General features: G+C 37.0%; 3 protein-coding genes across 4 annotated transcripts; 1 reads left to right on the top strand and 2 right to left on the bottom strand.

Annotated features, from left to right (window-relative positions):
- Positions 1-2,328: 2,328 nt before the first annotated feature.
- On the bottom strand, positions 2,329-12,679 carry twf2 (twinfilin actin binding protein 2). Of its 2 annotated transcripts, XM_079241517.1 has the most exons (9): positions 12,365-12,679; positions 9,322-9,500; positions 6,325-6,420; positions 6,112-6,216; positions 5,940-5,954; positions 5,596-5,721; positions 5,187-5,337; positions 3,497-3,618; positions 2,329-2,976 (listed from the first exon to the last, which is right to left on the bottom strand). In XM_079241517.1, exons 1-9 carry the CDS (start codon positions 12,459-12,461, stop codon positions 2,809-2,811), a joined length of 1,059 nt encoding a protein of 352 aa, XP_079097643.1. In that variant the 5' UTR covers positions 12,462-12,679; the 3' UTR covers positions 2,329-2,808. The 2 variants fall into 2 exon arrangements, with proteins under 2 accessions (XP_079097643.1, XP_079097644.1); XM_079241518.1 differs by lacking the exon at positions 5,940-5,954.
- Positions 12,680-13,034: 355 nt separating this feature from the next.
- On the bottom strand, positions 13,035-17,469 carry wdr82 (WD repeat domain 82). Its single transcript, XM_079241904.1, has 9 exons — positions 17,096-17,469; positions 16,071-16,168; positions 15,553-15,619; positions 15,352-15,451; positions 14,859-14,975; positions 14,579-14,734; positions 14,280-14,349; positions 13,766-13,908; positions 13,035-13,678 (listed from the first exon to the last, which is right to left on the bottom strand). The coding sequence occupies exons 1-9, from the start codon at positions 17,254-17,256 to the stop codon at positions 13,649-13,651; spliced, it is 942 nt and encodes a 313-aa protein (XP_079098030.1). The 5' UTR covers positions 17,257-17,469; the 3' UTR covers positions 13,035-13,648.
- A 201-nt stretch (positions 17,470-17,670) lies between these two features.
- Positions 17,671-21,021, top strand: glyctk (glycerate kinase). The gene is made up of 5 exons (XM_079241954.1): positions 17,671-17,854; positions 19,109-19,495; positions 19,570-19,721; positions 19,801-19,976; positions 20,093-21,021. The coding sequence occupies exons 1-5, from the start codon at positions 17,823-17,825 to the stop codon at positions 20,990-20,992; spliced, it is 1,647 nt and encodes a 548-aa protein (XP_079098080.1). The 5' UTR covers positions 17,671-17,822; the 3' UTR covers positions 20,993-21,021.
- The last annotated feature ends 1,479 nt before the right edge of the window (positions 21,022-22,500 follow it).

Raw genomic sequence — 22,500 nt, 5'->3', positions numbered from 1 at the left:
TAATTACAACAGTGGGCTGGGAAAAGGCAGTCTCCGTGGAAACTAGATGATAAGAGTGATATACTGTATGACATAACTTAGTTCTGTCAGCAAACATAATTTAAAGAGCAGGTTTGGGAAAATAAAATGCCCATTAAATAAAATATTAGTGAAAATATTTTAGATTTAATTTATTCTTTCATTTTACGGATGTTGCCACCATTTTGGGTTGATAAGGTTGATGTTTGTTTATGAATTCAACATCTAACTTTTCTTGTACACACACAGTCTACCAAGAACTTATAAAGAACTGGGTGACATCTGGGATACAATGAATAGCTGTTTTTTGTGGGAGGAAGTGAGCGGAGGTGGGAAGGCTGGTGGGAGAGGGTGGGTGAAAGATTAAATCAAGAAGATAATCTTGGATTGGCAACTTCAAATTCATCCTTTGTAAGTTAGGAGCGAGAGATAACCTTGTTCACCCACAGCTTTGCTCACTGTAGGAAACGTGTCTGTTGTTGATTTCTGCAAATTGATTGGTTCATTTAATCTTTAAATGATTTCTGTGGGTTTTTTTTTTTCTGAGGATTGTGGTCATGCAAGAAGACTAAATTGCTGATGTTGAAAACTGGAGGCATGCAGCAGCTGCAGTGTGTGCGATGGTCATCCTGGTCAACTCAGATTTGGCCTGTTGGTCTTTAAGTTGACATTTATAAATTTGTCAAATACTTGTTTTCTTGGATTTGTTCATGTCCTCAGAATGATGTTAAATGAGACTGGAGTTATATTGAACTCTATTTTCCTTTAACACCAGTGTCAGGTCAACATTTTACTACATATGACCAAAATCCTGTGAAACTATTTACATCCTCGTTGTTATCAGCAAATGTAGAAAGCCAACCGTACACAATGAGGATGGTATAAAAGAAATATGGCCAAGATTTGCTGATCATCAACACCCAATTGAAAACAGCAGCAACTAACAAACTTTGACATAGTGAGTTTTTTTTTTTTGTTTGTTTTTTTTTGCATTGTCTAGATTTTCAACAACGTTTAACATTTATCAACATTTTGTGGCTTCTGCTGTCAGAGTTTTTCTTTGTTTGGACATTGAAGTTCATAGACTCTATCTAGACATATTCTGCTGTTATACACGCTCAATGCTGTCTTGCAGTAATAAGCAAGGCCTTTCCTGAAAAACAGAAAAACATGTAGCCTACACTACCAGTCAAAGGTTTGGACATGCTTTTCCATTGCATGTAATGGGAAAGTGTGTCCAAAGTAAACTTTTGGCTGGTAGTGTATATGAATAAATAGCTCATTTTGTAAGGTGCTTTCACAAATGGGAAAGTTACTTATGCACCTTTATGCTATCTAATACAGGTTTTTGACATATGTGCCAAGTTGGACAGTTCGTCTCCACTGTAGCTTAGAATAATATTATCATGGATAATCTTTAGTTCCTACAGTGATTTCCACTCCAGATGTTTTAATCGCAGTTTTGTCTGAGGGTCCGAAGATAACATCCTTTTACAAGTGGTTTTCATCCGGGTCTCTGTGCACAGCTTTCTCCAGATTCTTAGAATCTACTGGTTGTATAATTCCCAGCAGATCTTGGCCAACTCCTTGTCATTCACAGTATGAGCCCCTCCCTGCCTTTTTTTTTTCTGAAAAACTCAGCCTCTCATAGATCCAGCTTTTATACTGAGTCACGTTGCCCACCTGGTGCAAATTAACTTTATGAGTTGTTTAGAAGTTTCTACAAAATATATCCAGTCATATGTTCCCACAGTCGCTTTTTTTGCATAAAAAAGTATTTTATTCAGAAAAACAAAACTGCTCACTTTTAATTTTAAAGTTTTTTTTTTGGTGCCAATTAAAAAATCTTTAAAAGTTAATTAAATAATTATATCCTGGTCTTACCATTTTAAACATCTTTTATCAAAAGACAAAATCATCCTAAAATAAGACCCTGACTATCTCCATATTCTTTGTTAGAGCATCTAAAATACAGATGAGAAGTTTATTTTCACTGTCCACATGAGATGACTGGACAACTTTAAACAGATACAACTTCCGCACAAAAGAATCAGAGCAAATAGTTGTGGGAATCAGTCTTGTAAGACTGTTTACATTATTCTGTGGATTTTGTAACTTCTGTAATAATTTCTGATCTGTTCAGTCAAGTGCATTATTTCAAATAGCGGCATACTGGCACACCTACCAGACTTCTTTCTTTATATGTTCATGCTAACATCCCATCTCATGTAAGGTCAATGAACACATGCTCACTAAACAAGTGGGTAATCTGCAAATATAGAAAAATGCATCTGAACCGAGAAGCTCTAATACCAACATATAAACAAAATTTTATTGAGAATTTCTTTTCATGTTGTTCATTTCTTACAAATATTGGTAATACAAAACTTGTACTTAAGGCTGCAATGCAATATTCCACTGTGCATTTACATGTCAGTACTGGTGTATCATCTTGTAAACTGCAGATAGATAATAAAGAAGAATAGGTAAGTTTATAGTCATCACATGTTAATCGGTGTGCACTGCAGTCTGAGCCTTTTCTAAATGTCTACATGATTTTTATGATTTGTCAGTGAATCATTACAAGAAACTGACCAAGAGAGACAGATTAAAGATCATTTATCAGCACATGTCAACCAGAAATGTATTTGTTATACACCACACATGTTTCAGTGCAGATAAAAGACAGCACTGTGCTCGTTCCTCTGGGCGGAACAAGTTGTGAGTGAAGAAGTGGGAAGGAAAGTCATGAACTGCAGACACTATTGTCAGAGATTTGCTTTTCTGCCTCTAGCTGTCCTGGATGGCTTCTCCAGTTCCCTTAATAAGACGCTTATGTCCCCTTTTTCCTGCTGGGCCCCGGGGCTTTGCAAAGGCCTGTTTGTGGGCGTACTGCTTGGGGTGGACCTCATCATACAGAAATTCTTCTGTCAGTTCATCTCCATCATCAATCTCCAACTACACACAGATACAAAAAAAAAGAAAACAGGTCATGCAGGTGGATAAAACATAGGATTCAGAATGCAGGCTATTCCCCTGAAATTCAGTAAAGTCCGCTGGATGTTAATAACTCTGACATTTATTAGTCAGCTTGAGGTTGCGCAAGTTAAAACCAAGGTTGTAAGCAGGATTTAAGTGGCAACGAGTCCAAGTCAGATGAATGCAACCCTCTCATTTTCCAGCTCTCTAGATTGTTCCTTTCATTTGTGGCTAGATTAGTTACAGTTTCTGCCGGAAAGCATCTCCAGGCAGCCAGAATTGATCAATTCTGAAAAAAAAAAAACCCAATAAAAATTGCTCAGATGTATTTCTGCAAATCTAGAGAGTCACCATGGGAGAATATTCTGAGTTTCATATCTTTAGGCTCAAGCCTCCAGAATACTTACATAATATGGCAATTAAAATACAACAGTGTCTTTAGTCTAGTACTGTATGACACTGTTTTCCAATATTCTATCACATCCTGCCCATCTGTTACCTTTTTAGCTATTTCCAAATGGTAATCTTTCTCCACTTCCTCCAGGAGTCGACTCTTGCAGCTGGAATACAGCATTCGCTCTTTAATGCTGCAGCTGTATCCTGGCATGGAGTATATGAACACTGCAAACAGGGAAGAGTTTCAACAATTATTATTTACGTATAACTTACCAGTCAAAGGTTTGGACACACTTCCCCATTGGATTTAATAGAAAAGTCTCTGCAGACCTTTGACTAGCACTGACTATTGATAGACACCGAGTTCATTGTTTAGTTAAATACAGGATTAAATGATTTCAAAGCAAATTGCAAATATTCTGTCTATAAATTATAATGAAGCAAGGGAAAAAGGAAAGCTATTATGTGATGTACTTGCACACTGTGCCTGGTCACAGAGTAGGCATTAACTGTGATGACATGCTACCAATCCGTTGCATAATATTTGGGGTTATTACAGTTTGAAAAAACAGCAGGGAACCACTCGTGTGTAAGCCTCAACTACACCCCCCCCCACAACACCACACACACTTATATACACAAAGGGAAAAAAGCAAAGAAAAAAATGCTTAGCTTGTTAAAACACAGTAACACAATATAACGACCTTCAAGGAATTTGAACCGCTGCATTTAACTAACAGACTATAAGTATGCCTCTTGAGTACAAAAATGTTATTTTTGTAAATATGTACTCAGATTGAATATACAACTAGTTTAAGAAAAAAACAACTAAAAATCCTACACTATGCTCAACAAAAGCCTAAAAGGCTGTGCAATGAGTCAAACATAATTAATAATATAGATATATTTATTTAATTTTATCTTTTTTACTTTATTTATTTAATAATAAAAAAAATCAATACAATTTTTAAAAAAATAATTAATAATATAAACACACTGAATTCAAGTTTTAAACCAAACTTGCAAACAGGTCCATCCAGATGAATTAAGAAATGGATTTCATCCAGAAATCTTTTTTCTTGAGGGACATTTCTGAAAACCAATACTATTTAACGTCATTTTTCTTTATCTTGTGACCTCTGAGGCACATCAAAAATGTAAAAAAACAACAACAAAAAAAAAAACCCCATGTTTCCCTAGTGGAAATTACTGCATGTATTCGGAAGCCCTTTTGACTGTAAATATTATCTGTCAGTGGATCCACACTGTACAGATATCTGTGAAGTCAACATTAATACAGAACTATATATGCAGGTTTTTAAAGTATGATCTTATTTTCATTCATTTAAAAAGTTACCTTCTCTGTCCTCAGATGGCAAAATGCGGTATGGGAGTTAAGAGGCCACAGTCTTAACTTCCTTGTCCTGTTCAGCTTTAAAGCAAGCATATTGATGGTCTGGCTGCTGTGTTGTGCTGAGAAAATATGCTTTTTCATCAGGGGCCGTCTAAACCTCCTAATAAAATCTTTCTCGGATCTATTTAAAAAATACATTTAAAAAATCCTTAGCTCAACATGCTGCCTCATTTTTATGGAGTCTGATTGATCTGCATATCATTGCAGTGTGTGTATGTGTGTGTGTTTATTCCACTTTACATTACGTAACGATGTTTTTTTTAAACAAGGTTGGTCTGAGATCTTCCTGAACTGCTATTTTCCAGGACTAGAGGCTGACGTGTAGACCTTGCACAGATGTAAAAACAGGATTATGACAGTACAAGGATCAGCATCTTACCAACAGATTCCAGGTAGTCTCCTTCGTGGGAGTGCTTGTAAAGAAAGAAGTGGTATCTAGGGGTATCTTTTGGAACCCTGTGGGGCAAATCTCGAGTTTCCGTCGGGTTTGAGTGAACCAGCTCAATTGTCTCCTTTTCTACATCCAGCCTCTGGAACACAAAATTAAAATGCCAAATCAAAGTAAAAAATATTCATCCCTAAAAGCCTAAACTTTATTTTATAATAATAATAATAATTCTATAACACTTTTGTAAACAGATGTTGCAAAGTGCTTCACACAAGAGTAGATGAAGATAAAATCAAATAATGACAACAGAATGAACATGTTATGTTGGTTTTACTGAATCTGGAGACTCCAACATCATGTTTTTGTGCTAATGCAGTTTATATCAGGGTCTCCAGCTCACCAGCTGAACATAGTTCACACGTTTTTGTGCAAGTTGCTGTAGGGCTCTTTTGGCTGTGTCCTGCAGGGGAAATGCGAGGCCTTGAAGTGTCTGGTGTTTACTTTCCACGCTGATTTCCATCTTCACCTGCAGGGGGCGGCAAATAGACATGGTTGACTATCTTTTTCAAGCCTATGAAGGAAATACCATTAACATGGGAAAATAAGGCTCACTGTTTTCTATAGTTTAATAAGAATGTGCTTTTAAAAAAAACAAAAAACATTAGAATTTCTGTCTTTATTTATTCTTCTAATCAGTACTGAACAAAACTGAATATATAAATTATTAGTCATTTGTCAACATACCTGTTTTACCTGTCCCTGAAGAGGCAAGCAAAACAAATAGTTACTCTTCAAGTAATATAAGGTATATGAGTCAAACAAGCAGAGCTCAGCAAGTGTTAAAAAGAGGAACTAGTTCACACACAGAGCTATGTACAACGATGACGCAACTGCTAACGGCTTGCTGACCTCTCACCTCTGTGATTTTGATCCTTTGGAGCTCCTGCTCGGCTAATGTGAGTGGGGCCGGACCTGAGCAGGATGACACATGACGCTGGAATCCCTGCAAACAGATGTCCTCCTAATGTTGCAAGCAAAACAAGAGGTCTTTCACAAGCGCCAGTGAAACACGTCATCACAGCCCATATGACTGTTATTGTAAGGAGTGGTAAATAAAAATGATTTTGACCTCTGTTGTGCCAAACATCTCGTACTTCACATGGCCACCACCAAACTCTTTCTTCACTGTGGCCCGAGTGGCGGCATACAGCATCTTCTGTTTCACCTGCAACCACCAGAGAGGAAAATATGTGTGGATTTCTTGATGAAAACTTAAACACAAGTTGGATTCTTTTTTTTTTTTTACATTTTATAATAATTTGAAGTTTAAAATGTTCGTTGGAGGGTCTACTAAAACATTTTGGTACTTTTATTTTGAAAAAAGTGTTTTCTAGTGACAGAGATGCTACCCGCTGCTTCGCCTTTGAGATGTGAGATGTGACAGAGAGCAAGACAGCTGCTCATCTTTCTTTTTGAGGAATGCAAAACAGCCACAAGGATTACAAGGTTACCAGTCATGTCATTAGGTTAAGATAGAAAACTCTGGACTATACGTAGCTATTCAGATATTCACTTGTGCTTACAGAATGCGAAAAGACCATTGTTAATGTGATTTTTTTTTTTTAACTTGGCAGACATTTTACATGCACCGCAAAAGATATATAATAGAAACAAATCATATTCAAAAATACTCAGGAGACTTGCCTCACTTTTAATGTCCTCTGCTCTGCAGTTGCATTGTGTAATGTATCGTTCTGTTTTCATAACTGATGCACCAGCTTTTGCAATGAAAATGCCAATGAAAAAGTGGCATAGTACCTTTTTCATTCATTTAGTCTGACGCTTTTTTGTTAGCCATTAAAAGTAGATTTCTAAGGCTGCTAGAACATTACAGTTCAGTATGACAGTAAACCATTTTACAGCAGAAGACATCAACATTTTTCACCAGCTGGAAAATATCCTACACTTCATGATATATAGGAGCCCATCAGTCCATACGCTTAAACATCATTCAATGTTTCATCCTGTAAATTATGACACCTATAAGGAGCAGGAGGGAAATAACAAGCATATGAGCATCCTCCCACCAGAACAGTTATTCAAAAGTGTTTCCTGCAAAAAATAGACTTCCTGATTTGTAGTAAATTTATGTTCAGTTAATAGCACGAGACTTTACTTAAATCCTTCTATTAAATCCCAGTTTGCATCAACATTACTCAGGTAATAAAAAAGGTCAATAGTCCAAAGTAAAATATATTCCTTTTAATTTTAAGGTCATTGTGATCGACGACATTTTGCTGGTTGCTTTCCTTATATGTTACACAACATGTTATGATGAAAGTTTGTCATTTCTTGGTTGGGTTAAGGCAGTCTCGTCACTGGGTTAAGATTAATATACTGTTTTACAGAGTAACTGTGCCTTTATAGATGTCTTCTAGTTTGTTTTACACTTCAGATGCAGTTCCTCTCATGACCACCAGAGATCGCACATCGTATATATGTTATTATGGGTCTTCATAGTCTACACAAACCAGTTCCATTTCATAACATTGGAGCACTCGGACATTAGCAGGTGCGCCATTGAGAAATATTTAAAATATTAACCCTTGCGCATAATAAAGTGACATGAAGGGCTCCAGACCAGGCATTAGTACATGATGAGTTGCAAGAATGAGTTGATGTGAGATTATAAAGGAAATTTTTTAAAAAAAACCAAAAAAAAAAAACCTTAACAAATAAATATGTTTAGTTGAGCATCATCATCAAAGTGATGTTAGATAACTGAGCAAAGCTGTGTGTATTTGACAAAAAAAATTCTGGGTTACAATCAATGTATAGTTTTAAATATGTATACCTTGATATAAATAAGGCAAAAGAAATGGCCTTTCTCATATAAAGTTTCTGCTATTGAGAAAATCAAGACAAAATATGTGCACCTTGTTTTGGCATGTATAGTAACAATTTTTCCTAACATAAGTTGCAGGACACCTGGTTGTCATGGTAGATGACCAGCTTCTGTATCTTGGTCAGTGGCTTTGTGATACAGCTGAAAAATAGGTCTATCTATATTTTCTGCCCAGCTCTAGGTACCGGCCATTGTTATTGCTTGCCTTGGCTACTATAGAGCTAAATGACGAACCAAAGGGACACCATTACATACTGAAGTCTTCTGACTACCTGCTGCTGCCAAAATTATATTCAAGTCAGTCACATCTGTGAGGTCAGTGCCTGACTATCCAAAATAAGTTGTACAGGCTAATGCTCCTTCTTAGCCACTGTCTTCCTCTCAGGAACCTACAGCTATCCCACTGAACAAGACAGACTCACTCCAGACTGTTTTCATCTGTAGTCTCATGAATGTGGGACAAGACAGCAAATGCTTTTAGAGTAGGAAGTCCAGTTTTTATCTTTAAGAATTATTTTTTACACATATAACACATCTAATACTTGAATATGGTACATCCATATATACTTCTCTATCTGTTCTACTTATACTTGTTTAAATAAATTAATTTAGCTCTAAATGTATTGACCAGCCAGTGATGGACTAGCAACCTGTCCAGGGTGTACCCTGCTTCTCGCCTAATGACTGCTGGGATAGGCTCCAGTTTTCCCAGTTGGGAACTTTCTAGTTCATATGAAATTCACCATCTACTGCGTTCAGTTCAGTAGTAATTGCTGCATTAGAATCTCACTGTGAATAACTATTTTTCACCTTTTAATACCTGCTTATCAGCATCCAATTAACTTTTCTCTAATTAATGTTTCATTTCCTGCTAAATACAAACCCAGCATCACTGTGTAACTTTTAGTCATTGTTAAAGGGTAATTTCAGCAAGGGTCAGTGACCCCCCCCCCCCAGCCACACCATTAGATATGCCCTTGGTTTTTATACATATATCTCACTGAATGTCTGAAATACAAAATACAGTTAACAATGTGCACTTTTTTTTTTCTTTTAAATAATCATATGGACTATAAGTCTGGATACTTTGCACCTTGATTTGATTTTACCAGTAACACAAGAATCAGGGAGTAAATACACTGAATTTGCTAATGTATTTACTAGTATCAGTGTGTATCTTTAGTACTTTTGTGCAGTATTATGAGTACATGATGTACTTACTGGGGACTGGTCAGGTGACCATGAAATAAAGAGCCACTCATAGCCCAGGGCATTCTGGGAGTCGAGGCGGTAGAGAACATAACAGGGCTCCTGGTCGTCCAGCAGAGGAAGCAGGAAGTGATCATAATCCTGGTCCCAGTTGTGTTGCGGCCCTCTGTGGGCCCCCAGCACCAGCTGCTCTGAAAATCAGACCACTACTCATCACATACCTTAGCTCAGTATATATAGCATGTCATTTATGCACATCATTCACACACATAATGCTGTGGTCTATGCTCATGATGTGGCAACAGTGACAAACACAGAGTGATAGCAATAATCTGATTCTAAAGAAATCAGGTCAGTGTTATCATTGTTTTTTATTCAATTTCCTTTAGATGGAATGAATGTTGTTTTTTATGTAATTACAGAAATGATATAGCAGGAAAACACAAACATTAAAATGCATCAATCCAGTAGAGCAGAAATCAGTGAAACATGGCAAAATGTTCTTACAGTGAATAAAAAGAAAATGTCTCAGATTAAGGACAAATTAAATTGCTAAACTACTATATTATCTAAATAACTGACTAAAAGAAAAATACTTTTTTATCTGTTTCTTTTTCACCACAAAACATCTTATACTTCAGAAGATGATTTCCCATTTTTTAACATTTTGGACACTTTAAAGTGGTAATTAGATTTAGTAGAAATCATATTTGCCAAATAAAAAATATATTTTTTAAAATGTGATAAGAAAGCAGCAATTTACATAAAATAAATATTGATTAGTCATATGTCTACTGTACAGCCTCTCACTGCATAAAATCTTTTAAGTAAATCACAAATGACACTCTGACTACTGTAATAAAAGAGAAGAACTAACCTATAAGTATATCTGACTGGATTAAATCTGTTGGTGGATGGGCAAACACTAATGAGACCCAAAGAAAACACACATAAACCTGAAGTCTGATGTCCTTGGGGGGGTTCAGGGGTTTTCCCCAACCGTCTCCATGTTGCTATTCTGAGCCGAAACACATTCCAGCCCTGCACGCACATACTTTCCATTAGCCATTCTCTCCTGTCTTTATATGCTTACATTAGTAATAAACTGTAAGTTAATCCTCCACTTTAGCCGCTGTATGTTGTCTTCTTTTAGTTAAAAACAAATTAAAAGAAAAACACAACATGAGAAGATATGATCTAGGAGAGAACAGTAAGGTGAGTGCAGTTTAAATGGGCTGGTGGTGATGAAATCAGCTTTAATGATCTCGTTTCCCTTTTGATATTGAAGCAAACTGCAGCCATGTCAAGTAAAATAAACAAGAGATGGCTGCAGAGTTCAAAGGGGTGTGTGGATGTTAGTCTGCTTCAGCAAAAACTCTGTTAGATTAATAATGAGGATTAAATAGGTAATTTACTTTCTGTTCCCCTTAAATGTACCCATTTGCATCATACTTATGGGAACGTGTCTTTAAAGGTGGAGTATGTAAGATTTTCAGTATTTTTAAAATTAACTAATAAAATAACTACAATCATAATTAGATAGTTTTTTTTAACATGTAGGTTCCAGTCTGTCCATATTTGATGCGTTATTAAATTACAAGTTTAATTAATGACAAATGACAAAAAACACTTTTTTTTTTTTTACTGGTAGGCAAACATTTAAGAAGGGTCTTTGTCATTAATTAAACTTGTAATTTAATAACACATCAAATATGGACAGACTGGAACCTACATGTTTTTTAAAAAAAACTATCTAATTATGATTGTAGTTATTTTTTTAGTTAATTTATTTTGAAAATGTTGAAAATCTTACATAATCTACCTTTAAGGATAAACACAAGCAATAGCCTTAATTTTGTTTTATTATTTGTTTAGGAAATCATTAGGTTTTGTAACCTTAGTAAGTTGAATGGTAGAAGAAAAAAGATTTTTTTAATATTAAAGAGCATGTGGACACATACACAACTCAAAGTGATGACTGTCTAAAAAAGTTCCTGGTAAAGTTAAAACCCAGTTCATACACTGGCACAGTCTGCTGTGAGACTGTCCGTCTCTGTCAAGAATAGTTGAGACCAAAGATTTAATGCCATAGCTGCAGTTCACAAAGATAGCCCCCCAAAAAAGTCCCATAATGCATCTGTCATGAATCATATTACATCATGGTGCAGGTCAGATACCAAACAAGATGTAAACACCTCATGAACATTTCAGTCCATCTCCATAATCAGTTACCTAGAGAGCTGTTGCCTCACTGAGCACTTTTCACAACCCGATTAGCACACAGACGGATGACCTGCTCTCACATGGTCAGCTGTCGTCGTCCTCTTTCCCACATTAGACAAACAATCTGCAGCAATTTAAAGCTTGTTGCTGATGTTCGTTGTGTCGCTTATGATAATAGCAGTCAACCTAGATTGTTTTAGCACAAGCTCTGTAGCTTGAAGGAAGGTGAGCTGTAGACAAGGCGTCTAGTGTGTTGTATTACAGTCACAGCAAAACAGCAGCTTTTTGGATCTAAACTCCAGGTCCTACAATAAATGCACATCTGAATGCACTTGTAGATTTTGTTGTGACTTTCAACCACACCGATGGATATAAAGTTCATCGGCCTGTCAAAGCTTCAGGCTTTAAAAAAGAAACCATGAGAATTGATTGTAGTTCCCCTGTGGCCGAACTATTCGGAGCATAAACTAAGGCATTTGAGGTGTGCTTCACCAAATATTAGATACACCTCTGTAAAAATGTATTTGTTCTTCTTTTGCCTTACTTTTAATTTATTTCCTAAAACAAAATACTTATTTTCAAATTAATTCTAAATCAGATAAAATTTGGGATTTTGGATCATCCAAAACCAAGCATTCGGAGACTTTGGGTCTTTTTTTTTTTTTTTTAAATAAACAAGATTACTTGAAAACACAAACTTGGGATTTTCCCAGCAGGCTCTGTGAGCACATCTTTTGAACAACTGTACCACATTTACATCTAAAATCCACCAGATGAAGACTAACTTGTGACTCCTGAAAGTTCCTCTCCCCACCATCTTTTGGTCACTCACCATCTTGGATGCACACCTTGATGAGGCGCACTGCTCCACCTCTTGCCCTGGCCAGGAACTGCCTCAGCTCCGGCGTCACCACAAGTGCAAGAAACATGGCGGGTCACCAGTGTCTTCTTCCCGCCGGGGGGCTTCAACAAGGGTGTCAACAGACGAGGGCCACAAGCCGTTGGCAGTACAGATTTTCAAAAGGTCTAAAATGTTTGGTCCAGTCAAGAGATACTAAAATATAATCTGAAAGTGTCCTTTCCTTCAGGTGGCGACCACGAGCGACTGCTGAGGAAGAGACTGTTGAGTGTGTCTGGACTCGGTGAGACAGTGTGACAGTGTGAGATGGGACATTGCTCAAGTAACTGGGACAGTATCATGTGCACACACAGGGAACCTGATCACCCCTACCAAAATTAGCTCCCTGTGGCTGTCCAGACCAGAGCACTGGCCTGTGAAGAGCCCACAACACAGCAGGGCTACCAGTGGTGGAAAAGAGCACGACCTGCAGGCCTTTATGTACCAAATATAACTTTAAGGTGATACAACAAAAAATGAATTTTAAAAAAATCTGATGTGCTGACAGCTTATTAGTAAGATGTTACATGTCCTCAAACAGCTCTCCATCATAACAAATACACTTGAATTTAAATGATTTTATCAGTCAAGTAGTTTATTTCTTATTTTAATTACATTAATTTGGGATAATATCTGTGGAAAAACTGCTGCTGCCATATTTAAAAGGTCTAAACTGGATTAAAAAGGAAGTGGAATTTACTAGATAATAACCAAACATATTCTGCTCTGAACGTCATCCATTTCTGAATGTTACAAGTATGATGGTCAGATTGTGCAAGATGTTTTCGTCATAAACACCTGGACCCAAGTGCAATTTCCTCATCGCAGAATGAAAGTTCAAAACTGACAGCCGGGAATAAAAATAACCCATTTTAAAAATATGACCCCAATAGTCAATATCACTAAATCCAAACCATCCCAAAAGCACCAGAATGTTTTACCCATCAAGTATTCATACAGAGAAAAGTCATTTGTGGACCAATTTATCTAGCTGTACAAAAAAATTTTTAGACCATCATCTTACAAAGAAATCAATTTAATGTTAAATAGAAATATAAAAAAGAGACAATAGACAACTGATTCATTCCTACAAACTCATTTACAATTTCAACTTGTTCCACCATGGCTCATGATGGCTATGAACACATCTGACTGTGCTGACCCCTGGTGGTCTGCAGCTCCATCTGCACAGACAGAAACCACAGCTACACTTCACTGTCAGTCATCAATGGTCGGGAGCCAGAATGCCTAAAAGATAAAGCACATTAAATCTTTTCGTCATATTTCAGCCATAATAACTTGTCAGATGTGTCATCTCAGTCGGCCACTTCTTACCATGTTGGAACAGGCACTGGCAAATGTCATGAACTTGGGGTTGAACTGCAGACAGGTAATCGGGCCTGTGTGTTTCCCATCTAATAATGCCACCTTCATACCACTCTCTGCGTTCCACACATGGATCTTTCCATCTTCAGAGCCTGAAACACATCAAACTTTTTATTTAAAACCATATGCACCATTTTACAGCAATACCATTTTATATGCATTATTAATGGATTTTTGTGAAATAAAAGGCATTCCAACTAAGCTGGGCAGCTTCCCTCCCATTAAAACCAGATACAGAAAGTGTTTCTCCTAACATGTAAAATGTTTTCCATGACACATTACAAGCATTTATAAGTCTGCTGCCCTTTGACTGTACACTTATTGCAACATCAGTTCATTCTACTTGTCTGCACACTCCATCTTTTTTTTTTTTAAACAAATAATTAATCATTTGTTTAAAATCAATTAATTTTAAACAAATAGTTTATTATAAAGCAGTTATAAGGACTAAATCTTCACTTACCAATCATCACAAACTGAGAATCTGGAGTGAAAGAAGCCTCTAGTGTTACACATTTACTGTTGTTGTAGCCCTGTGGATGAATGAACAGCACAAGGAGAGAACATCACAATTAATATCTGTAATAGTGAGCTGTGAATATTAAAATAATTTCTTAGCTGTAAGGAAATTAAAGTCTCTGAAAACATAAAGGGAATTAAAGTTTTATTGGGAGAAAAAAGTTTTAATTTGTATTGCCAGTTTAAGAGACAATGCCATCCACACCGGAAATCTAAACTGTGAGAAGTTGTGTTGTTTCTTACCCCAAAGGAATGCAGCACAGCACCCTTAAATGCATCCAAGATGCGAAGGGCTCCTCCATTAGTAGAAAGAAGAATAAGTTTTCCATCGTTGCTAAATTTGAGTCCTGTCCACTCGCATGTGCGATCATACTGAAGCTTGAAGGTTGCAAAAGGGCCCTGTTAATAAGAAGGATGTTAAATATTTTAATTTAAATATAGAAATGACCCTTTTTTTTTTTTAGAATTTATATAAATGTACTCAATATTCTACATTTTTCACATAAAGCATATTTCACTGTACCTTATCAAACGATCTCAGATCATAGAGTTTAACCATCTCTGAATTTATTCCTGCAGCAAAAATGAGACCCTCTGGATCAAAAGAGCACACTGGCTTCCCTTGCAGGTGCATCAAGCCCTGAAATGCACATATTCAGATTCAGTTTATTGTCATTCAACAAACGATGCACAGCCATAAATAAAAACACAACCACTTAAAATAAGTAATAAAAACTGATATGAAACTGCATTTAGTGAAATAAACATAAAAACAATGTGAGTCATTGATATTGCACAAATAAATAGAAAGTTATTGCAAGGTCTCTGAAATAACTGCCCATCCTCTATATTAAAGACAAGGCTGGTATTAGGTCTCCTTCAACTTATGCACAAGAGTGATACCAAAGAAAAATGCCACAAATCACAGGCAAAAAAAAAACAAACAAAAGTTTGGTGCACTTTTTTTTTTCTTCTTCTTTTTTTTTTTTACAAAAAGCTGAAATTGAGACATTTACCTGGCAGTTCGGCGACCGTAGATCCCACAATCTGATGGTTTTATCTAATGAACCAGATATAAATGTGTCATCCACAGGAGACATTGACAGAGATGTCACCCTGGTCACAACAAAAACTATTGATTATAAGAACACAACAACTTCATACACATGCCAGGCCGAATACAAGCATTGTTATACATACATAAATATAAACATTACCTTTTGTTGTGCCCAGGAAAGTACCGGATGTATTTATTGTCATGAAGAGACAAATACCGGATGGTATCTTCAAAGGAAAAGGTAATACCATTAAACTTGAGAGAATCCTGTTATGTCACACATCTAATGATCCAATAACAGGAAAGACGAGGAAGAGGAGACGGAAAACAAAACATAAAAACAAGTGAAATTGTTTACAGGAAGGTCCGGTGAGAACACTCAACCGTGGGCAAGGCAGTCACTTGTACAGTTAGCTCCTGTATGGGGCAGAATCACAGACCCTCAAACTGTACAAACAACTACCTCAGACCACAGTGAGCAGTGTGGTGCAGAAGCCATCGTGTTTAGAGCGTTGATATCCAGATCAGATCAGGATCCCCACAATCAAGTTAATATTACCACAACATTACTTGATGCTAAAAAAAAAAAAAAAGGTTGAAGGCAGACACAATGTCCAACATTCAAATTAAATCACCAATATTTCTCTAAATACACATGAAAGTTCATTGGGCACTTACCATCAATTTTGTTGGAACTGTAGACTACAGTGTTTGCAGCATGTGTATATCTGATCAGATCCACTCCATACTTTTTACTGTAAAGAGTCCTCTTTGGTCTGTCATCCATCAGGGGTGTGGGAAAACAAACAAACAAAAAACAAACATACAAAGAAAAAAACCCCAAACAAACAAGCCTTTGTCATTTCAAGCAGAAAATGTGAAATTTGTTCAGAAAGGAAATCATCCTAAAATTTTAATTTAATTACTACTTGTTTAACTAAATACATATCACACTCTTTTTTTTTTAAATCACAGTAACATTTCTGCTTTTTACTAGAAACTTAAACCTGTTAATCCTCCTTTCTTTGGCTTGAAAGAAAAACTTTATATATGCGTTAATTCTGGATGTAAATCCTAATTGAATGTGTTGATATTTGATAAATAAAATTATTTCTGCTGAATGTCAAACTACTAGATGTGTGCCACTAAAACAAAATTGCCACAGTAAGTTGATAAACCAAACAGCAGTGACACACACGTATATATATATATATATATATATATATATATATATATATATATATATATATATATATGTGTGTGTGTGTGATGCTTACCACACACCTGTATTAGCACTGTTGGTTAACAAAGTCTAAGTGTTAATATAATCTATAATTCCAGTAAAATAAGGCAGGTTTACTCTGAAATCTTTATCTAATTTGAAACTTTATATATAACATTTGAAAATATATGTAAGGCCATGCAGTTATATTTCAGAAAACTTTAAATTTAGCACTTTCACTCATAGACCCCTATATACAAGAGTAACATTTAATTCCGGTTGATATATGACAACATTTACCACCGTGTCAGCTTGGCCAGCAAAAAGAGAAATAACTAGTTTTCGGGAAGCAGGTAGACAGAATTTACACGTAGTCTTTTTCTACCAAGGGCAGCGGGCCTCGCTAGCATAGCATGCAGCTAATGTGTAACAAAAAATTTAGATAAAAAAAAAAGAAAATAAAAGCAGAAAGCGCTCTTACTTTCCCTCTTGGCAGTCATATAGGACTAGTGAGTCGTCATCGCTACTGGAAATAATAGTTTCTCCATTTGAACTGAAGTCGAAGCAATTAATTTTGTCTGAGTTTTCTCTAAAAACCTTCGCAACCCTGAAGCTCCGCAGCACATTGTCCGTTAGCTTCATGGTGGCCTGTCTGTGTGAGAGGGGAAAGGCCCTCGCTTGGTCTGAAATCAGCCTACAGGCGTCGCGTTCAACACCTTTTCAGATATACAAGCCGAGGTGGTGCTAAAACGATTACAATACAGATAATACTGCAAGGAATGCGACGAAATCCCGCCGATAGTATTTTTACTCCACGACCGTAAGGAAGGAGGGAAAAGCATCGCCTTCGCCACGTCGGTGACGCACGGAACATCACGTGACATGGGCAAGGCACGCAAACTACGTAATATGTCACATTTATCGCGAGAGTTGCGTGGCAATAAATATTGTTTCAGTAGTAAAATGTCATTGTAGCGCCGTTGTTTTTGTTTTTCGTTTTTTTTTTTTTTTACCCACCCTATTTTAATAAACTCCTTCTTAAAACATTACAAAAACAGATTTTTTTTTTGGTTTGTTTTTTTTTTTTGCCACACCATCAGCTTTTTCTGTTTCGATCAGTTGCCACAATGCTAGTTTCTGAAGCGTTTTGCAACATTTTGCTCTCGCTGCAAAATGAACAAGAGGGAAGTTAGTGGGAAAGTTCCAGTATGACTTTTGACACCGCAGCGGAAAGTTTAAGGTATGAGCTAATTGTGCTGTATTATGTGTTAAATCTCCTTAGTCCAAACGAAATATTAAAAGTAATCCGTGAAAATAGTACATTTCCTTCAGCTACAGTCATTCAGTGTCGAGCAGGATTGCTCAGTTCACGTCATGATAAAAAAGGTATAAATTAATACATTAAAAAAATCTGATAAACAAGGTTATCAAACAGCATGACCATTGTAGTCATACGTATGAAATTCTCTATCAGCTATTGTTGAACAGATCTTTTAAATGTTACAGAGAATGACTCAGAAAGCAACGGGCTAAGTTTTACTTTTAATGTATTATAAATGTAATAGAATTTACTGGAATACCTCACTGATTTACTGTATTGCTCATAATTATCACAGACATAAAAAATGAAAGCACTATATAATACTATTATATATTGTTATCTTATCCTATAAAGATTAACAATTTTAAATAGTTTTTATACCATAAAATTTCTAATCCACTGCTCTAATGATAAGCTGTCCTATTTATTTTAGTTTTGCAGCATCACAGATAGAAGTGTAGGTAAAAGGAAATGAGCGAGTGCACAGTTTGGTAAAAAGCACTTCTGCATGACCTGTCATCCTTTAAAATTAATCATTAAGCACAGTGTAAACAACTGCAGTGTGTGCTTGGTCAGATTTTTGTTTCATTGCTGAACTGGAACACACACACAGCAGGCTTTCACCAGAAATTGCAGGCTTTAAGCCTCTTTGATACGTTTCTCAGGTAGGCAGTAGAAAGAAGCTGGCTTAAGACAATAAAGGCAAGGATGTAAGTATGGGTTTAACTGATTTAAAGATAAACTTACTGAATTATTGTTTATTCTTTTCAGTCTTTAAAAGTAACTAATCGGTAATACTTACAGAAAATATTCTTCCATGTGGGTAGAGGTATATATACAGCAGCACCACACAGATTTAGACATTAACTGAACCACTAATAAGTGTAGTAAATGAAAAACACCCATGAGTGGAAATTTGCTCACATACTTTCTGAAAGTATCCAGACAAGTTTGTTTGCCTGCAACTGACCTTGCTTTGAGAAGCTTCATGAAGATGTAAGACTTTGATAATTGTGTGATTACTGAACAGCTACTTATGACAAAAAGGTTACCAAACTATAGAAAATATCTACCTTTACATGAATGTAATAGAACTGCATAGAACTGATGTTCTGTATGTGTGGTTATTATATTTCTCTGTTCTTGAAATTTGACTATGTTTTATTCCCTCAGGAGATTTTTACTCAGACCTGCTGAACTGTCAATGGCCCGTGTCCTTTCCCTGTTCCAGCCCCAACCTTTTCTCACCATCGTGGGTAGGCAAAAACCAGCGTTGTGCAAAATGTCAATGGCCTCACGTTCACGGGAAATCTTTGCAGCTGCAGTGGAAGCTGTGCACCCAGACACTGTGGTTCGGCAGAGTATAGAACGCAAGGAGGACTCAGTTATTATTGATGGTCGCAAGTTCACTCTCAAACACAATGTGCACGTGGTGGGCTTTGGAAAAGCTGTTCTAGGAATGGCTGCTGAGGTGGAGAGGATTATGGGTGATCATTTAGTAAAAGGAGTCATAAGTGTGCCTCATGGGATTCAGCAAGCATTAAAGCAGCATGGAAAAGGGTAAGGAATTGCTGTGAGGTGTTAATGCAGAGAATATAATTCAAGTCTAAATTATTTTCTCACATTCATCACAGCCATCTGTTACTAAAAGAAAACAGCCAAATCAAAGTAATGGAGGGAGCCAAACACAACTTACCTGATGATGATGCCCAGAGGGCAGCTGAGAGGATCAAGCAGTTAGCGAGTGAACTGACAGAAAAAGACTTGCTACTTGTGCTTATTTCAGGTAACAGCACTTTCCATCTTGTTTTTAACAATCATTACTTGAGATATACTTGTTGACTGGATGTTTCATCTCTGCCTAGGTGGAGGCTCTGCTCTTTTACCAGCCCCAATTCCTCCCATTTCACTGCAAGAAAAGCAAGAGGTTACCCGCAAACTTGCAGCCGCAGGTGCCACCATTCAAGAACTGAACACTGTACGTCGAGCCCTCTCTCTGTTGAAGGGTGGAGGGCTTGCACATCATGCTGATCCTGCACAGGTAACAGTCTTTAATAAATATAATAATACATTTATTTTATGGAGGCAGGTCAATAACACCAGTCCTCTGATCACTTCTTCACAGGTGGTTGCACTAATACTGTCACTTCTTCACAGGTGGTTGCACTAATACTGTCAGATGTGATTGGAGACCCACTTGACTTGATTGCTAGTGGCCCCACTGTAAGGTGTGAGGTGTGGCCTGAGGAAATTTTGTCCATCCTTGAACGTTACAAGTTGCTGAGTTCCCTGCCAGCTTCAGTAAATGATGTCCTTGCGAGACAAGGTCCCCGATGGAAAGAGAATAAGGATGAATCTGATACGTCAGGACATGTTGTTAATGTTGTGATTGGCTCGAATAGCATTGCTCTTCAGCGTGCAGGTCGTCGCGCTCGAGAGTTAGGTTTCCGCCCCGTTGTGATTTCACCGGGAGTATGTGGTGATGTGAGGTCTGTCTCCAGACTTTATGGCCTGCTGGCTCGTTTTGCCTGTTGTCGAGAGGAACCTCCTCCTGAGATTGCTGAGGAGGTGCTGAGGCTTGGACCAGAAGTAGGCGTGGAGAGCTGGGACTTATGCCGCACTATGCAGGTACTACATGAAGGGCGTACAGAAGGATGGGGTGCCACGTGTCTGCTGGCGGGAGGGGAACCCACTGTGGAGCTGACAGGCAAAGGTCGAGGTGGTCGAAACCAAGAGCTGGCTCTGCGAGTGGGTCTGGAACTGAGAGGTCTGAAGCTCCCACCCAATGGTCCTGTGTTCCTGAGTGGCGGCACTGACGGACAGGACGGGCCGACCGAAGCAGCAGGAGCCATCACTGATGCGGGGTTATACGATGAAGCCAAAGCACAAGGGCTGGATATTGATAACTTCCTTATCAATAATGATTCCTATACATTTTTTTCTCGTCTCTTTAGTCTCTCTGCTAGACAGCGTTTACTTGCCCCAGGCCTGACCTGCACAAATGTCATGGATGTACATATGCTACTTCTTCCAGCCCTTCCAATTCAAATAAGATAATTCCAAAGCACAACAAGTAAAATAACCTACAGATCTCACTTTGGACTGTTTTGTTTTATATGTACTTAGATATTTGGACCCTTACATGTCAATAAAAGCAAGGTAAAGTTAAATTAAATTCTGACCACTGTATTTGTACAGTTTGAATATAAGAAACTATATAAATAAATGCAGTTTTAATAGAGAATATAAACAGTAAATAGCTGACTTGATATTTTTCTTTATTAATACCTGCAAAAATGTTTTAAAACAATACTGCTTCAAGAAACATCAATTCTTAACAAGGCATTTTAAATATTTTGTTGTATTAAATAATCATGTTTTATCATTTTAAATGAAACCAAGGGGTTTAAACTAAACATTTTGTCACATCAACATCAAAATACTGTGAAGATTAAGCTGATAGATGCACGAGGGGCAAATGTTTATATTCACTAGGAAAAAAAGCGTTTTTCAGACAGTTTCATTTAATTTTGGCATGAATGTTGCACAAGTAATTTCCAAACTTATTTTACTAACTAAACTATTATGTAGCCTAAATAGCTGTTTTTTTTTTTTTTTTTTAACCAAATTTGGCAAGTGTTTCCACTGGCTTTTCCCTGTAATTTGTGCTTATTTCTCATGGAAAGCTGGTGGGACTCAGTACAAGATGATGGTGTATTGTCTTTATCTCCTCAGTACGTCTGTAGCGACTAAACATGAGGGAAAACTGATGCATGCAGCCTCGGCAGCAGTGAGAAATTATTTCCTTTACCACAACATTTTGCATTTTTAAGCTTCTCCTGCACTCCAACACAACTTTTAAATAATTACAATTCTATCAACATTTTATTCTAGATGTGCCAGGACATGTATTATACAGCTTTTGGATCATTTACTTGTGGACTTCATGTATGCGACAGTAAATGAGGTGAATGTGGTTGTGTATTATATGTTGCTCTGTTTATTTGCTCTTTGTTTTTGTTTTTTGTTTTGTTTTTTTTAGACATTTGGAAACATTTTTTGTCTTGATGATTTAAACAATTCTGCCCAAGGACTTTGGTCCAGGACCAGGTAATGGACCTATCTAGATCACAAGGACCAACTCTGGGAAGACTAGACAGACCACTTCACTGACTACAGGTGCTTCTTTTTTGGTTTCTATTCAACGTTCAACTTTATAAAGTAATGAAAACAATTACAAGAAAAAGTCAAAAAGGATACTTTTAGTGGACCCTGTCTCCTTCTAAAACAATATGACTTTGACAAAGAGACACGGCTCAGTTGATAACAAAGAACATCTTGCAGCTCTGTGATATTAATCTGTCTTATATGACCATTCATCTTATTTATGAGACAAATAAATCTGACCCTGTCCACCACAAGAGTTCTATCTATAACTATTAACATTCATAGACTTCACCATTCTCACTGCTACTCAGGGCATTCAGTCCCTGAGTGCCCTGCACACTCAAATGAATCCAACAGCCTATGAAGCTCTGCACAATGACTCAGTTTGAGTTAGGTGT

Source organism: Telmatherina bonti, assembly GCF_933228915.1.
Source record: "Telmatherina bonti genome assembly, chromosome: 6".
Lineage (NCBI taxonomy): Eukaryota > Metazoa > Chordata > Actinopteri > Atheriniformes > Telmatherinidae > Telmatherina > Telmatherina bonti.
This window is presented reverse-complemented; position numbering and strand designations above follow the sequence as displayed.

Excerpts from the sequence above, each read along its gene's own strand:
- twf2 (XM_079241517.1), bottom strand. The coding sequence starts at position 12,461 with ATGTTTCTTGCACTTGTGGTGACGCCGGAGCTGAGGCAGTTCCTGGCC. Across the intron at positions 6,421-9,321 it reads GGTCACCTGACCAGTCCCCA|GTGAAACAGAAGATGCTGTA; the intron begins GTAAGTACATCA and ends TGGTGGTTGCAG. Across the intron at positions 5,338-5,595 it reads GTGTGAACTATGTTCAGCTG|AGGCTGGATGTAGAAAAGGA; the intron begins GTGAGCTGGAGA and ends TTTGTGTTCCAG.
- wdr82 (XM_079241904.1), bottom strand. The coding sequence starts at position 17,256 with ATGAAGCTAACGGACAATGTGCTGCGGAGCTTCAGGGTTGCGAAGGTT. Across the intron at positions 13,909-14,279 it reads TTCTCAGTTTGTGATGATTG|GCTCTGAAGATGGAAAGATC; the intron begins GTAAGTGAAGAT and ends GATGTGTTTCAG. Across the intron at positions 13,679-13,765 it reads CCAGTGCCTGTTCCAACATG|GCATTCTGGCTCCCGACCAT; the intron begins GTAAGAAGTGGC and ends TTTATCTTTTAG.
- glyctk (XM_079241954.1), top strand. The coding sequence starts at position 17,823 with ATGACTTTTGACACCGCAGCGGAAAGTTTAAG. Across the intron at positions 17,855-19,108 it reads ACCGCAGCGGAAAGTTTAAG|GAGATTTTTACTCAGACCTG; the intron begins GTATGAGCTAAT and ends TTATTCCCTCAG. Across the intron at positions 19,977-20,092 it reads ATCATGCTGATCCTGCACAG|GTGGTTGCACTAATACTGTC; the intron begins GTAACAGTCTTT and ends ACTTCTTCACAG.